At 51.8% G+C, this 16599-nt stretch overlaps 1 protein-coding gene across 1 annotated transcript in view; it reads left to right on the top strand.

Moving 5' to 3' along the window:
* Positions 1–16599, top strand: part of LOC124038026 (VWFA and cache domain-containing protein 1) — a 111817-nt gene that overhangs the window by 45244 nt on the left and 49974 nt on the right. The window contains exons 3-4 of the mRNA XM_046353390.1: positions 7174–7322; positions 12503–12609. Of these exons, the coding sequence (XP_046209346.1) occupies positions 7174–7322; positions 12503–12609 (256 nt within the window). The remainder of the gene's footprint in view (positions 1–7173; positions 7323–12502; positions 12610–16599) is intronic.

The following is a 16599-nucleotide window of genomic DNA, read 5'->3' on the forward strand; positions in this document are numbered from 1 at the left end:
CGTGTGTGTGCGTGTGCGTGTGTGTGTGTGTGTGTGTGCGTGTGCGTGTGTGCGTGTGCGTGTGCGTGTGCGTGTGTGCGTGTGTGCGTGTGTTATGGGTCTGGTCACCGTTGGCAGAGCAAATAAGCTGGCACTGTTCGCTTACTGCCCATTCCTGCACTGCAGTGGTCGGTGATGTTTGGACGACATGGTTTGGTAGACCGGCTACTACTATTTCCACTGGCTCAGTATAATATACAGTACAGGGGTTGGTACTGGATTCGTTTAATCAATAGGTCATTTGATAGATCTGTTTCTGCCCCACAGCTACTGATCCTGAATGCTAATCAATAAAAACATCTGTGAAGCTCACAGCTCTGTGTTGCTTGTTTACAGCGGATCATTTCATAGGGAGTTGTCGTGTTGTTACATCACCAACATTTAAATAATGAAGTTCAATATGGACGCTAGCATGGCGGCTGTTCTTAAACCTGGCCTAACTAACTCTCTCGCTCTCGCTCTCTCGCTCTGTACAGTGAATTCAGACCCTTTTCCACATTTTGTTACGTTACAGCCGTATTCTAAAATGGATGAAATTAAATGTTTCCCTCATCCCACAATACTCCATAAGGTTTTTATTTTTTTGTGCAAATGTATACAAAATAAAAAAACAGATTTACAGTTATTTACACAAGTATTCAGCCCCTTTGCTATGAGACTTGAAATTCAAGTGCATCATGTTTCTATTGATGATCCTTGATGTTTCTACAACTTGTATTGGAGTCCACCTGTGGTAAATTCAAATGATTGGACATGATTTGGAAAGGCACACAGCTGTCTATTTAAGGTCCCACAGTTGATAGTCCATGTCAGAGCAAAAACCAAGCCAAAGGGTTTTTGGGGCTCTGAGAAAGGGATCTGAGACAGGATTGTATCGAGGCACAGATCTGGGGAAGGGTACTAAAGCATTCCTGCAGCATTGAAGTTTCCCAAGAACACAGTGGCCTCCATCGTTATTAAATGTTAGAAGTTTGGAACCACCAAGACTCTTGCGAGAGCTGGCAGCCCGGCAAAACTGAGCAATCGGGGGAGAAGGGCCTTGGTCATGGAGCTCACCAAGAATCCGATGGTCACTCTGACAGATCTTCAGAGTTCCTCTGTGGAGATGGGAGAACCTCCCAGAAGGACAACCATCTCTGCAGCACTCCACTAATCAAGTCTTTATGGTAGAGTGGCCAGAAGAAAGACAGTCCTTTACAGCCCACTTGGGGGCAACTAAAGGACTCTGGTCTGATGAAACCAAGATTTGGCTTGAATGCCAAGGGTCACGTCTGGAAGAAACCTGGCACCATCCCTATGGTGAAGCATGGTGGCGGCAGCATCATGCTGTGGGGATGTTTTTCAGAGGCACGAACTAGTCAGGATTGAATGGAAGATGAACGGAGCAAAGTACAGAGCGATCCTTAATACAAATCTGCTCCAGAATGCTCAGGACCATAGACTGGGGCTATGGTTCACCTTCCAACAGGACAACTACTCTAAGCACGCAGCCAAGACCAACGCAAGAGTGGCTTCGGGACAAGTCTCTGAATGTCCTTAGGTGGCCCAGCCAGAGCCTGGACTTGAACCCGGTTGAACATTTCTGGAGAGACCTGAAAATAGCTGTGCAGTGACGCTCCTCATCCAACCTGGCCGAGCTCGAGAGGATCTGCAGAGAAGAATGGGAGAAACTTCTCAAATACAGTTGTGCCAAGCTTGCCAAGCATACCCCAGGAGATTCGAGGCTGTAATCGCTGCTGAAGGTGCTTCGACAAAGTACTAAGCAAAGGGTTTGAGTACTTATGTAAATGTGATATTTCCATATTTTAGATTTTTTTTAAAATAATAAATTAGCAAACAGTTCTATAAACCCACTTTTGCTTTGTCATTATGGGGTATAATGTGTAGATTGAGGGATAAAAATATATATTTTAGAAAAAGTCTGTAACAAAATGCGGAGGTACTTTCCGATTGAACAGTATATGGCTCCAGTAGTATCCATCTGTGGACTGTAGGTTAGGTTATAGGTTACCACTTCTCGTGTGTGGACATTTAGTTACAGTATGTTTAAAATATATATTTTTTAAACTTTTTATTTCGAATTACATTTCCAGAAACCATGCTAAATGCATCTGACCAGTAGATGCCTTGATTGATAAAATGTTTGCTGAAGATTTTTCCATGTAGCTGTATTTTTTTCCTTATTTTTTTCTCTTTTTTTCCTTCAAAGAATGACTCTTAAGCTGTTCAAATTCATCCAAAATATTGACAAGATGTACGACAGTGTCTCTGCAGCAATTGCTTTCCTCTAAGACTCTCTCTAATTTAGCATCACCAAGACCAGACGGTGCCAGCCCTGGCATTGCTGGCATGGTTCTCCCCGGCTAGGAGGCAGGTGGGAAATGACACTTTGGCACCATGGCAGCCAAAACAGCACCAATTAGAGCTGAATCCACAGTGGGGAGGAAGCTCAAAGAAAAAAGACTGACTGAAAGACAGACAGACAGAAGCCTGGCTTTGAGACTGGCACCCTGGCTCCCCGACACCATCTCCCTCTCGTTACTCAGCCAGGAGACGAGCAGGGTGATGACATCTGCTACTGAGTAATGACATAGGCTGGCCATCTCCACTCATCCCAGAAATGTTTAAAGTGTAATGAACATGATTCTAGATGTTTATTTGCTTTAGCTTGTGTTTTTACTGTAATTCTACAGTCCAGGTTGCTGCTCTCTTCCCAGAGAGGCATGTAAAAGAAAGGCGTGTGTTCCCAGGAAATGAGTTTCAGACCAAAATGAAGAAGATCCCTTGTGGACTGAGCCAGACAGTGGAGTGGACATTTCCTATTAGAAGTCCTGAGCGTTATGTCTGTTTGGTCCTCTGGGGAGATAAGATAGAATCAGCAAAGCGAGAGAGACTGCAGACAATGGGCAGCTAGCCGGAGGTCAAAACAGCCTATAGATAGACGCATTGTTGTGTGTAGCCAGAGGACGAGGTGGTCACGCCAGTCTAATAGCCCAGTCTGTCTATCAGTGTGCCTGAGCCCCCAGAGACTCAGTAGACCAGAGGTGTGGAGGCTGTAGTCTGACGGTGACATTTATGTAAAAGGCCAGTCGGGGCTCGCGGAGGAGTTTCTGTGTTAACAACAACAACAACAACAACAACGACGATGACAACAAAATCCCTGGAATGACCTTGATGGGACCTTGATTTTCTTCTCCCAGCACTGACACGGGTCACAGGTCTCCTCCCTAACCCAGACCTAGCCGTAACAGCCCTGAACCAGAGCCACACAATGAAACTGTGTGGTCTGGGACCGTCTGGTCAGGGCTACAGCAACCACAGAGCCCCAACGTGTGTTGTAGTGAAGGTGGGAGGAGTAAACGGTAAGGCCGGGAGTAGTTGGTGAGGTTGCTTGCGATTTTGTGGGTAGAGAGGGGGAGAAGGAGGGTGGTTTTGGCTAAGGAAAAGTAGTTCTAAATCACTAAACCTGTGCCTTGCTGCAGGCCTTTTGGTTTCTCGTTCCTCTGGACTCATGAATGGGTATTTCTAAGTCTTAACCACACCGTGCTGTGGCTAGGGCTGCGAAGGCACTCGGACAGCTCAATCGTGGTTGAGACGCACCTAATAGTGAGTCCACGTTGGTCCTAATTGCTGGTCCGGCCCAGTCTGGGAGGGGGGGGGGGTACAGTAGTTTTGGTTGCGTCCCAAATGACAACCTACTACCGACATAGTGCACTACTTTTGACCGTAGCCCTTACGGGACCTTGTCAAAAGTAGTGCACTATGTAGGGAATATGGTGCCATCTTTGGACTCTTGTATCGGGTGGCACTGTAATTCAGGGTGACGCTGCTGGCCCCTGTATAATGACATAATCGGAGGAGCGGTTGGGCTTGCGGCTTAATAGGAACAGCGACTGGCTGATTGGGTGTAGCTCGGTTAATGGGTCACAGCATATTTCTCCTGTTCCTGGCCTGGGCAGTGTTGGCAGGCACGCCTCATTATGGGATGTGAACAGGTGTGGAGACTGGCTGCCGGTAGTGGAGACTGGCTGCCGGTAGTGGAGACTGGCTGCCGGTAGAGGAGACTGGCTGCCGGTAGAGGAGACTGGCTGCCGGTAGAGGAGACTGGCTGCCGGTAGAGGAGACTGGCTGCGGTAGGAGACTGGGTAGAGGAGACTGGCTGCCGGTAGTGGAGACTGGCTGCCGGTAGAGGAGACTGGCTGCCGGTAGAGGAGACTGGCTGCCGGTAGAGGAGACTGGCTGCCGGTAGAGGAGACTGGCTGCCGGTAGAGGAGACTGGCTGCCGGTAGAGGAGACTGGCTGCCGGTAGAGGAGACTGGCTGCCGGTAGAGGAGACTGGCTGCCGGTAGAGGAGAGAGGAGACTGGCTGCCGGTAGAGGAGACTGGCTGCCGGTAGAGGAGACTGGCTGCCGGTAGAGGAGAGAGGAGACTGGCTGCCGGTAGAGGAGACTGGCTGCGGTAGAGGAGACTGGCTGCCGGTAGAGGAGACTGGCTGCCGGTAGAGGAGACTGGCTGCCGGTAGAGGAGACTGGCGAGACTGGCGCCGGTAGTGGAGACTGGCGGCCGGTAGAGGAGACTGGCGGCCGGTAGAGGAGACTGGCGGCCGGTAGAGGAGACTGGCGGCTGGTAGAGGAGACTGGCGGCCGGTAGAGGAGACTGGCTGCCGGTAGAGGAGACTGGCTGCCGGTAGAGGCGGTTCTCCCAAGTTATTTTTCTTTTCTCCAGGCGGGGAGGGAATGTAAGTGACTTGATTTGAGTCTTTGAGTCTTGTTTAAAGCCTACTGTGTGTTCTGAGTTTGTGTGCATTATCAGTGCTTTTTTTTCAGTCTATGTAGCCTGTGCTTGAATGCGTAGGAGTGGGGTGGGGGGGTTGCCACGGTCCTGTAGGTTCTAACAAGGTTGGTTCCCTGTGGGGGTTTTTCATTGGCTCCAGAGTAGGAACAAGAACCTGTTGTGAGGAGCTGCTAGTGCGCTCGTTATTAGTGTCCCCCAGGTGGGAACCCTTTTTTTGAAAGAGGCTCCGAGATGCGTGCAGTGAGCCATAACTCCCCCTCTGAGAGCTGTAATGTATGCCTAGCGTTAGCTGACACACAGGACAGACTGCCGAACACTAATTCTAGTCAGGCCGGACACTAATTCAATTATCTGCCCCTTTTTTAATGAACCACATTTTTGAGTGATTTCTCACAAGACCAGAGCAACAAAAAACACCATGGCTTTGGGGATTTTCACAATTGAATCCGTAGAACGGTCTTTTTGGGGGGAGGATTGTTTATATATCTTTGTCATTTGTCCGTAGCGTTTGACATTTTGGCCTTACTCAGGCCTCCTTTAAGACGCCATCTTGTTTCATCTGTAGGTGCTACAAAACAACAATTGGTGTCATATGAAGCTGTACTTCTTGCTCTGGGATATGAGTATTTTTAAATGAATACGGGTGGGAGGGCCAAGAGACCCGGGTTGGGTTCTAGGGTTTGAGCAGAGCCTGAAGGTAGGGAGGGGTAGTTCCCCTTGCTGCTCTGTAGCCAAGCACCAGTTTGACAGAGAAGGGTGTTCCGTGTGCTCGCGGCTCTGCATCAGCGTTTCTCAAACTATGTCCTCGGGAACCACAAGGGGAGCACGTCATTTTTTGTGTGTCTTTTTGCCCTAGCACCACACAGCTGACTCAAATGATCAAAGCTGGACGCTTAGTTGATTATTTCAATCCGCTGTGTAGTGCCACGGCAAAACAACAACGACAACAACGTGTGTCCCGAGGACCGAGTTCTGGTAACTATACGTTGCCTTGAACTCCTGGATTTGGGGACTGTGTAGAGACGGCTGGTTTCAGTATGTCTCAGAGCTCTATGTAAGTTGAATTCCTCCTGGATTTGGGGACTGTGTAGAGACGGCTGGTTTCAGTATGTCTGTCAGAGCTCTATGTAAGTTGAATTCCTCCTGGATTTGGGGACTGTGTAGAGACGGCTGGTTTCAGTATGTCTGTCAGAGCTCTATGTAAGTTGAATTCCTCCTGGATTTGGGGACGGTGTAGAGACGGCTGGTTTCAGTATGTCTGTCAGAGCTCTATGTAAGTTGAATTCCTCCTGGATTTGGGGACTGTGTAGAGACGGCTGGTTTCAGTATGTCTCAGAGCTCTATGTAAGTTGAATTCCTCCTGGATTTGGGGACTGTGTAGAGACGGCTGGTTTCAGTATGTCTGTCGGAGCTCTATTTAGGTTGAATTCCTCCTGGATTTGGGGACTGTGTAGAGACGGCTGGTTTCAGTATGTCTGTCAGAGCTCTATGTAAGTTGAATTCCTCCTGGATGTGGGGACTGTGTAGAGACTGCTGGTTTCAGTATGTCTGTCAGAGCTCTATGTAAGTTGAATTCCTCCTGGATTTGGGGACTGTGTAGAGACGGCTGGTTTCAGTATGTCTGTCAGAGCTCTATTTAGGTTGAATTCCTCCAGGATTTGGGGACTGTGTAGAGACGGCTGGTTTCAGTATGTCTGTCAGAGCTCTATGTAAGTTGAATTCCTCCTGGATTTGGGGACGGTGTAGAGACGGCTGGTTTCAGTATGTCTGTCAGAGCTGTATGTAAGTTGAACTCCTCCTGGATTTGGGGACTGTGTAGAGGGACCCCCTCTCTCTCTCACTGTTTCTTTTTCTGGTTTCTTCAGGAATCACACTTGGTCTTTTCTCTCGGGTTTCCGTACAGCCGACTGTGTAGCGCGTCATGACTTCTCCTCAAAGTTGAAACCGCATTTCAGGCGGAGTCGGGGGTTCGGAGGACTTTTGATGTTGTTCACAGCTCTCTGCCTTGTTAATTCAACCAAGTATGTACGAGGACTTGTGGTTGTGCTTTATACGGGCCGTGCTCAACTCTGAATAAAGAGGAGTAGCCTGTCTGACTGCGTTTAGACCCTAGATCTGAAGGATGTGCTTCAACCCCGCCTGACAAAAAAGAATAGGTACTCAAATATAATCATATTAATCGTGTGTGTGTGTGTGTGTGTGTGTGTGTGTGTGTGTGTGCGCGCTCGTGCGGTTATGTTTTCCACTAGTAATTCCACCATGTTGAGGAGAACCTTGCGTATGATGTGTTCTATACAGGATTATATCCAACTGTGTGTGTGTGTGTGTGATTGGTTGTAGCTTGCGAAGAAGATCCGCGAGAAGTTTAACCGTTACCTGGACGTGGTGAACAGGAACAAGCAGGTGGTGGAGGCATCCTACACGGCCCACCTGACCTCCCCCCTCACCGCCATCCAAGACTGCTGCAGCATCCCCCCCTCCATGATGGAGTGAGTATACACACACACACACACACACACACACACACACACACACACACACACACACACACACACACACACACACACACACACACACACACACACACACACACACACACACACACACACACACACACACACACACACACACACACACACACACACACACACACACACACACACAACCCCATTACCCCTTTCTCTGTTTAAATGTATTTTAATCCTTTCTAGAAACAGTCTCCTCCAAGCCTTTCTAGAAACAGTCTCCTCCAAGCCTTTCTAGAAACAGTCTCCTCCAAGCCTTTCTAGAAACAGTCTCCTCCAAGCCTTTCTAGAAACAGTCTCCTCCAAGCCTTTCTAGAAACAGTCTCCTCCAAGCCTTTCTAGAAACAGTCTCCTCCAAGCCTTTCTAGAAACAGTCTCCTCCAAGCCTTTCTAGAAACAGTCTCCTCCAAGCCTTTCTAGAAACAGTCTCCTCCAAGCCTTTCTAGAAACAGTCTCCTCCAAGCCTTTCTAGAAACAGTCTCCTCCAAGCCTTTCTAGAAACAGTCTCCTCCAAGCCTTTCTAGAAACAGTCTCCTCCAAGCCTTTCTAGAAACAGTCTCCTCCGAGCCTTTCTAGAAACAGTCTCCTCCGAGCCTTTCTAGAAACTGTCTCCTCCGAGCCTTTCTAGAAACTGTCTCCTCCACGTGTGCAAAATCTGCAACTTGAATTGGCATTTTAGTCATTCAGCAGGCGCTCTTATCCAGAGCGACTTAGTTCGGGTTAAGTGCCTTGCTCAAGGGCGCATCGGCAAGATGTGTCACTTAATCGGCGCGTGGATTCAAACCAGCAGCCTTTCGTTCACACGCATGAGCCGCAGTGGTGGTGATGAGCGCGCCACTGCTCAGCTCGGCGGCCATTTAATTCTCCCAGACAGATGCGGTTGTTTATGGGTATTGGAGTCATCTGGAGGCCTACCTCCATCAATCTCCCGCCACCTGCAGGAGCAAACGCACGTCAAACGAGGGAGAGGGAGGGAGGGAGGGGGAGGGAGGGAGGGAGGGGGAGGGAGGGAGGGAGGGAGGGGGAGGGAGGGAGGGAGGGAGGGAGGGGAGGGAGAGGGAGAGAGGGAGGGAGGGAGAGAGGGAGGGAGGGGGAGGGAGGGAGAGAGGGAGGGAGGGAGAGAGGGAGAGGGAGAGAGAGAGGGCAAGAGAGAGGGCAAGAGAGCTGCTTTCAACACTAATCTCTACAGCTCCAGCTGTCTATGTATCTCTCTCTCTCTCCCTCTTCCTGTCTTCTTCTTCTCTCTCCCTTCCTCCATCTCTCAGTCTGATGGTGTTTTCCGTCTCTCTGAAGTTTCTCCCCCCGACTCATCTGGAGTTCCAGGTTCTGTCTCTGCTTCTCCCGCAATCAGTCCGACTCCGCTCCAGAATAATACCTGTAGAATTTCACCCGGATTGAGTCCAGTCTGGGTTTTTTTTTCTTCTCAGGCACACTTATTCTGGAGGAGAGCGAGGAAGCTGGGAGAGCTAGGGTTGACAGAGTGAAGAAGATGATGATGGTGATGTTGCGGATGGGGTGTGGAAGGGATGCGGCGAGGCTCACTTCTGAGGGCTCCCACGACTTCCAAGAATCCCACTGGGGGGGGGGGGGGGGGGGGGGGGGAGCTGACTGCTCTCACTTTTGCAAAAGTTAATCTGGGAGCGTGACCGTTTTGAAGGAGTGCAGAGTAACTCCGCAGGCTCTCCCAGTCCCAGCCAGGGAAGGCTAAAGATTCAAACATCTGATGTGTGCCAGTGAAATGCCGTGAGTCCAGTTTCCAGACTCTAACTCGGTACCGTGCTGGACCCTCCAGAGAAGCTGGTGGCAGACCCACCCGTCCCCAGGTCAGGGTGTCCTTTGTTGGGCTTAGTCAGCTGCTGCTGCCTGCTCCTGGGTCATGTGGCAGGTCATAGCTGGGGGTGTCAGGTGGTTCACAGGATTAACCATGTCACAGAGCCGTCACGCGACCACAGCGGTGTCAGCCAGCCCATAGGCCCCCCCCACACGCCACGCTGCAATGCTTTCATCAGTGTTCAGTCAGGGGGACAGCTTCCAGGTCTAATCAACCAATCAATGCCTGAAAATAAATGGCACGTGTTTCAGGTTTTAGTGACTGATCTTCAGGTACCAGCTGGATCACAATCATTTCGGACTTATTTTGAGGGGCGGACGACAAGAACCGTGTGCACGTCTCATAGCCCCGAACTCCCGTCTCCAGTGTAAGTCAGCCATCCGCAGCGCGCGGTACAGATACACATACACCCCCTCCGCACGCAGACGGGACACCGAAACACCTATTCTTTCCATGACGTAGTTCTCACCTGGATTCACCTTCTACGATATCTTATTGATGTGTCTTGTTAAATCCACTTCAATCAGTGTAGATGGAAAGGGAGGGGGGGGGGGGGGTACGGTACGCAACTGACTATTAAGGAAGATGTTCCTAACGTTTGCTATACTCAGTGTGTGTATCTCTATGGTTACCTCAGAAAGGACAAACGGTCGCTAGCCAGCCATGCAGGCCAGCGGAGATAAGAGCAGGCGTTTAAGCTGGCCAACTGTGTGTTTTTCCCGATAACGACAGGGATTATACAGGGTTGTAAGTTCCACCCAGCCATTCCTGATGTTCTTGTCCGGCTACGGTCTCCAGGGAGGTGTTGCTGGAGGAGTATTATGAGAACACGTTACCTCCTGCGCCTCATTATGACTTTCTAGTCAGTGGGACAGGAAATGGAAATGCTACAGCAGTTTTAATGTGAACTGACCGCTGGTGACTGAGCTCTTCTCCTCAGGCGTGTTGATCCTTCACTGATCTCTGTGAGGGAGAGCTGGGATCAGGGGTCAGCTGGTTTTCCCATTTTTTGTTGTTGCTCTGAGTGAACTAATGAAGCCTCTGTTTTGAGCATGAGGGGGCGAGGGGGAGGGAGAGTGAGAGAGAGGGGGGGGGTAGAGAGACTTAACATGCTTTAAACCCCGGGCTGATAGGAGCCCTCTCTATCTCTCTGACCAAATGCTTCTGTCCCTATTAAGAGACCTTCCTCCGCCCTCACTCCCTGCTCCCCAAATCCCCATTGATCCCCCCCCCCTCTTATCCTCCCCGGCAGCTACGCTAATCAAACGCATTGCTGTGTGCACCGACGGATTAAAAGAGGGAGGGGGGGCTTGGGAAAATGGGGGGGGGGGTCCTTTCTCTCCGCAGGGCTATGGCAATACTCCAACTCACTGTGGAGATGATGTAAAACACTCTTGAAAGAACAACAACATCCGTATTCCTTCCGGTCAAACTGAATACGCAGCAAGCTCTTCAGAAGCAGTAGTAGTGCATACCGTCCGCACGGTAATACAATAGATTTATGTCACCGTTCGTCAAATAACAGGGCTACAGGCGTTGAGCACAAGGGTTTGGTGGAGTCGGCAGCAATGGTTCAAAATGAAACGTTACGCACAGGGGAGTGTAGGAGATGTCAGTCATACAGTGACATAGTACCAATAGCGTTCTGCGGTATTCCTGTCATCTCCCCGATCGAGGCGAAGAGAACCCCTCCCTATAGGGTATTGAAACAAAGCATAGCAACCCCTTCATCATGGAACATTATGCCGGCAGGGGCCTCGTCACAAGCTAGCAAGGGGCCTCGTCACAAGCTAGCAGGGGCCTCGTCACAAGGTAGCAAGGGGCCTCGTCACAAGCTAGCAGGGGCCTCGTCACAAGCTAGCAGGGGCCTCGTCACAAGCTAGCAGGGGCCTCGTCACAAGCTAGCAGGGGCCTCGTCACAAGCTAGCAGGGGGCCTCCTCACAAGCTAGCAGGGGCCTCGTCACAAGCTAGCAGGGGCCTCGTCACAAGCTAGCAGGGGCCTCGTCACAAGCTAGCAGGGGCCTCGTCACAATCTAGCAGGGGCCTCGTCACAAGCTAGCTGAGGCTTCTGATACTGGAAGAGCGGTATTGTGTTTCTGGCGTAAGGAAACGCTCTGTATCTGCTGTGCGCTCTCAGTGCCGCTTCAGGGGTTATTTCATCTATTTTTCTTTATTATATTTTTTTATATACTCCTTTTAAAAGCAGGGATGTTTTTCAAGACCCTCATTTGCATGTTGCATCCAAATTGGGGCCAGAAGGTTTTCCTTCTTTGCTCTCTCTCTCTCCTCCCCCCTTCTCTCTCGTCTCTCTCGCTCTCTCTCTCTCCCCTTTCTCATCCTTTCTCCCTCCCGTCCCTCCCTCTCTCCTGCGCCGCTCTCGTTCTCCAGGTTTTGATGTCAAATTCAAAGCACTTGCAAATGTATTTTTTTATCCGGCAACATTTTGCTTAGCCCCCCGCGTGCAAAGTGTGTTGAAGGAGAATAATAATGAATGTAGCCTAATGGGACTTTAATGTCTGAAGTACAAAGGAACTGATGCATCAGAGCAGCTGTCAATCAAATGCACTCTCTCAAGCTCTGGAGGAGGAGGGGGGGGGGCAGTAGGAAGAGAGGAAGGCGAGAGTGTACGTGCGTTCGGCGAGGATGGCGGCTCGCCGCGTGTGCGCGTCTGCAGGCGTGCGTATTTGTGTGTGTCAGCGGGTGACCGCTGGTCGGTTGTGTTTTCCTGTGTGGAAGGAAGGACAGAATGTGAGGCAGCAGGGGCGCGGGGTTTAGTGGAGCTGGGAAGGGGGTGCGGGATCAAAGCGACCCAGCCCGCGGTGCAGTGTGGAGCAGGCTACTCCCCTGAGGACCCCCCTCTCCTCCTCTCGTCTCCCCATCCCGTTCTCAGCTCTTCATTAGGGAAGCTGAGGCACTCTGGGAGCTAGCTGCTATGAGACTAGCTGCTATGACTGCGTGGAGGTACCAGCGGGCTGCCAACTCCTTGTAATGCCGTGATAGGGGATCGACTGGGCTTAGAGGACCCCACAAACACTCACTCACTACATGCACCCCACCTATGCATGCAAGGGGTGCGTCTACTGGGAATGAGAGAGGCATATATTCCACACACAGCATGGGCATCATTGAGATGGTTGCTACTGTTTCCATCAGCACTCTGTGTGTTTCCTGATTCCGTCCTCTCCTTGATGTCCTTCCCTTTGTGTTTACCTCTCTGCATCTCCCTCCAGCCCGGGCTGTTTCTGAGAGATATTACTTCTGTGGGAGATCAGTGGCGCCGTCACAAATGTCATGTGTTCTGTCTCCATTCAGGTTCCACGGTAACTTCAACACCAACGTGTCCAAGACCATCTGCTGTGACCGGCTGTCCCCCACCGTCAACAGTCGAGCCTTTAACCCTGGACGGGACCTCAACTCAGGTGGGTCACCTTCAACCCCTGCCACTCCCTTCATCATGTTCACCATGTTTCATCATGTTTAACTCCTATACGTCCCGATTGAGACACAAGGCCACAATAAGCCCCCCCCCGAGCCTTCTAACCCACCATTCATCTAGCAGGCCTCACCTCTTAACATGGACAGCCATGGCCTTGCTTGCGAACAATTGCCATGACAACAGCAGCCCGTAGAAGTGAATATTCCTCACCATATCGTTCAATCTTTAAATGAAAAGGACCCAGATGGAAATAATGAACTATGCCTGTTTCACACGTTATTAAACCACTTTGTGTTCTTTCCTCGCTCCTACGCTCCCTCTTCCCATTCTCTCCCCTCCTCTTTCTCCCACTCTCTCCCCTCCTCTTTCTCCCTCTTTCTCCCACTCTCTCCCCTCCTCTTTCTCCATTCTCTCCCCTCTTTCTCCCTCTCTTCCCACTCTCTCCCCTCCTCTCTTCCCACTCTCTCCCCTCCTCTTTCTCCCAATCTCTCCCCTCCTCTTTCTCCATTCTCTTCCCTCTTTCTCCCACTTTCTCCCCTCCTCTTTCTCCCACTCTCTCCCCTCCTCTTTCTCCCACTCTCTCCCCTCTTTCTCCCACTCTCTCCCCTCCTCTTTCTCCCACTCTCTCCCCTCCTCTCTCTTCCCACTCTCTCCCCTCCTCTTTCTCCCACTCTCTTCCCACTCTCTCCCCTCCTCTCTTCCCACTCTCTCCCCTCCTCTTTCTCCCACTCTCTCCCCTCTTTGTCCCTATTTTCCCACTCTCTCCCCTCCTCTTTCTCCCACTCTCTCCCCTCCTCTTTCTCCCACTCTCTCCCCTCCTCTTTCTCCCACTCTCTCCCCTCCTCTCTCTTCCCACTCTCTCCCCTCCTCTTTCTCCCACTCTCTCCCCTCCTCTTTCTCCCACTCTCCCCTCCTCTTTTCCCACTCTCCCCTCCTCTTTCTCCCACTCTCTCCCCTCCTCTTTGTCCCTCTTTTCCCACTCTCTCCCCTCCTCTCTTTCTCCCACTCTCTCCCCTCCTCTCTTTCTCCCACTCTCTCCCCTCCTCTCTTTCTCCCACTCTATCCCCTCCTCTCTCTTCCCACTCAATCCCCTCCTCTCTCTTCCCACTCTCTCCCCTCCTCTTTCTCCCACTCTATCCCCTCCTCTTTCTCCCACTCTCTCCCCTCCTCTTTCTCCCACTCTATCCCCTCCTCTTTCTCCCACTCTATCCCCTCCTCTTTCTCCCACTCTATCCCTCCTCTTTCTCCCACTCTATCCCCTCCTCTTTCTCCCCTCATCCCCTCCTCTTTCTCCCACTCTCTCCCCTCCTCTTTCTCCCACTCTCTCCCCTCCTCTTTCTCCCCACTCTCTCCCCTCCTCTTTCTCCCCACTCTCTCCCCTCCTCTTTCTCCCCACTCTCTCCCCTCCTCTTTCTCCCCACTCTCTCCCCTCCTCTTTCTCCCCACTCTCTCCCCTCCTCTTTCTCCCCACTCTCTCCCCTCCTCTTTCTCCCCACTCTCTCCCCTCCTCTTTCTCCCCACTCTCTCCCCTCCTCTTTCTCCCACTCTCTCCCCTCCTCTTTCTCCCACTCTCTCCCCCTCCTCTTTCTCCCCCACTCTCTCCCCTCCTCTTTCTCCCACTCTCTCCCCTCTCTTTCTCTTAACCCTCCTCTTTCTCCCTCTCTCCCTCCTCTTTCTCCCTCTCTCCTCTCTCTTCCCACTCTCTCCCACTCTCCCCTCCTCTTTCTCCCACTCTCTCCACTCCTCTTTCTCTCACTCTCTCCACTCCTCTTTCTCCCACTCTCTCCACTCCTCTTTCTCCCACTCTCTCCCCTCCTCTTTCTCCCACTCTCTCCCCTCTTTCTCTCACTCTCTCCCCTCTTTCTCTCACTCTCTCCCCTCCTCTTTCTCTCACTCTCTCCCCTCCTCTTTCTCTCACTCTCTCCCCTCCTCTTTCTCCCACTCTTTCTCCCACTCTCTCCCCTCCTCTTTCTCCCACTCTCTCCCCTTCTCTTTCTCCCACTCTCTCCCCTCCTCTTTCTCCCACTCTCTCCCCTCCTCTTTCTCCCACTCTCTCCCCTCATCTTTCTCCCACTCTCTCCCCTCCTCTCTCTTCCCACTCTCTCCCCTCATCTTTCTCCCACTCTCTCCCCTCCTCTTTCTCCCACTCTCTCTCCTCTTTCTCCCACTCTCTCCCCTCCTCTTTCTCCCACTCTCTCCCCTCCTCTTTCTCCCACTCTCTCCCCTCCTCTTTCTCCATTCTCTCCCCTCCTCTTTCTCCCACTCTCTCCCCTCCTCTTTCTCCCACTCTCTCCCCTTCTCTTTCTCCCACTCTCTCCTCTCCTCTTTCTCCCACTCTCTCCTCTCCTCTTTCTCCCACTCTCTCCCCTCCTCTTTCTCCCACTCTCTCCCCTCCTCTTTCTCCCACTCTCTCCCCTTCTCTTTCTCCCACTCTCTCCTCTCTCTTCCCACTCTCTCCCCTCCTCTCTTCCCACTCTCTCCCCTCCTCTTTCTCCCACTCTCTCCCCTCCTCTTTCTCCCAATCTCTCCCCTCCTCTTTCTCCATTCTCTTCCCTCCTCTTTCTCCCACTCTCTCCCCTCCTCTTTCTCCCACTCTCTCCCCTCCTCTTTCTCTCACTCTCTCCCCTCCTCTTTCTCCCACTCTCTCCCCTTCTCTTTCTCCCACTCTCTCCCCTCATCTTTCTCCTACTCTCTCCCCTCCTCTCTCTTCCCACTCTCTCCCCTCATCTTTCTCCCACTCTCTCCCCTCCTCTTTCTCCCACTCTCTCACCTTCTCTTTCTCCCACTCTCTCCCCTCCTCTTTCTCCCACTCTCTCCCCTCATCTTTCTCCTACTCTCTCCCCCCTCTCTCTTCCCACTCTCTCCCCTCATCTTTCTCCCACTCTCTCCCCTCCTCTTTCTCCCACTCTCTCACCTTCTCTTTCTCCCACTCTCTCCCCTCCTCTTTCTCCCTCTCTCCCCTCCTCTTTCTCCCACTCTCTCCCCTCCTCTTTCTCCCACTCTCTCCCTCCTCTTTCTCCCACTCTCTCCCCTCCTCTTTCTCCCACTCTCTCCCCTCCTCTTTCTCCCCACTCTCTCCCCTCCTCTTTCTCCCCACTTTCTCCCCTCCTCTTTCTCCCACTCTCTCCCCTCCTCTTTCTCCCCACTTTCCCCCTCCTCTTTCTCCCCACTTTCTCCCCTCCTCTTTCTCCCTCTTTCTCCCCACTTTCTCCCCTCTTTCTCCCACTTTCTCCCCCCTCTTTCTCCCCACTTTCTCCCCTCCTCTTTCTCCCCTCTTCTCCCACTCTCTCCCCTCCTCTTTCTCCCACTCTTTCTCCCTCTCTCCCCTCCTCTTTCTCCCACTCTCTCCCCACTCTTTCTCCCTCTCTCTCCCTTCTCTTTCTCCCACTCTCTCCCTCTCTTCCCACTCTCTCCCCTCCTCTCTCCCCTCTCCCCTCTTTCTCCCACTCTCTCCCCTCCTCTTTCTCCCACTCTCTCCCCTCCTCTTTCTCCCACTCTCTCCCCTCCTCTCTCTCCCACTCTCTCCCCTCCTCTTTCTCCCACTCTCTCCCCTCCTCTTTCTCCCACTCTCCCCTCCTCTTTCTCCCACTCTCTCCTCCTCTTTCTCCCACTCTCTCCCCTCCTCTTTCTCCCACTCTCTCCCCTCCTCTTTTCCCACTCTCTCTCCTCTTTCTCCCACTCTCTCCCCTCCTCTTTCTCCCACTCTCTCCCTTCTCTTTCTCTCTCCTCTTTTCCACTCTCTCCCTCCTCTTTCTCCCACTCTCTCCCCTCCTCTTTCTCCATTCTCTCCCCTCTTTCGCCATTCTCTTCCCTCCTCTTTCTCCCATTCTCTTCCCTCCTCTTTCTCCCACTCTCTCCCCCTCCTCTTTCTCCCACTCTCTCCCCTCCTCTTTCTCCCATTCTCTCCCCTCTTTCTCCCACTCTCCCTCCTCTTTCTCCCACTCTCTCCCCTCCTCTTTCTCCCACTCTCTCC

The sequence above is a fragment of the Oncorhynchus gorbuscha genome, linkage group LG06 (assembly GCF_021184085.1).
Source record: "Oncorhynchus gorbuscha isolate QuinsamMale2020 ecotype Even-year linkage group LG06, OgorEven_v1.0, whole genome shotgun sequence".
NCBI lineage: Eukaryota > Metazoa > Chordata > Actinopteri > Salmoniformes > Salmonidae > Oncorhynchus > Oncorhynchus gorbuscha.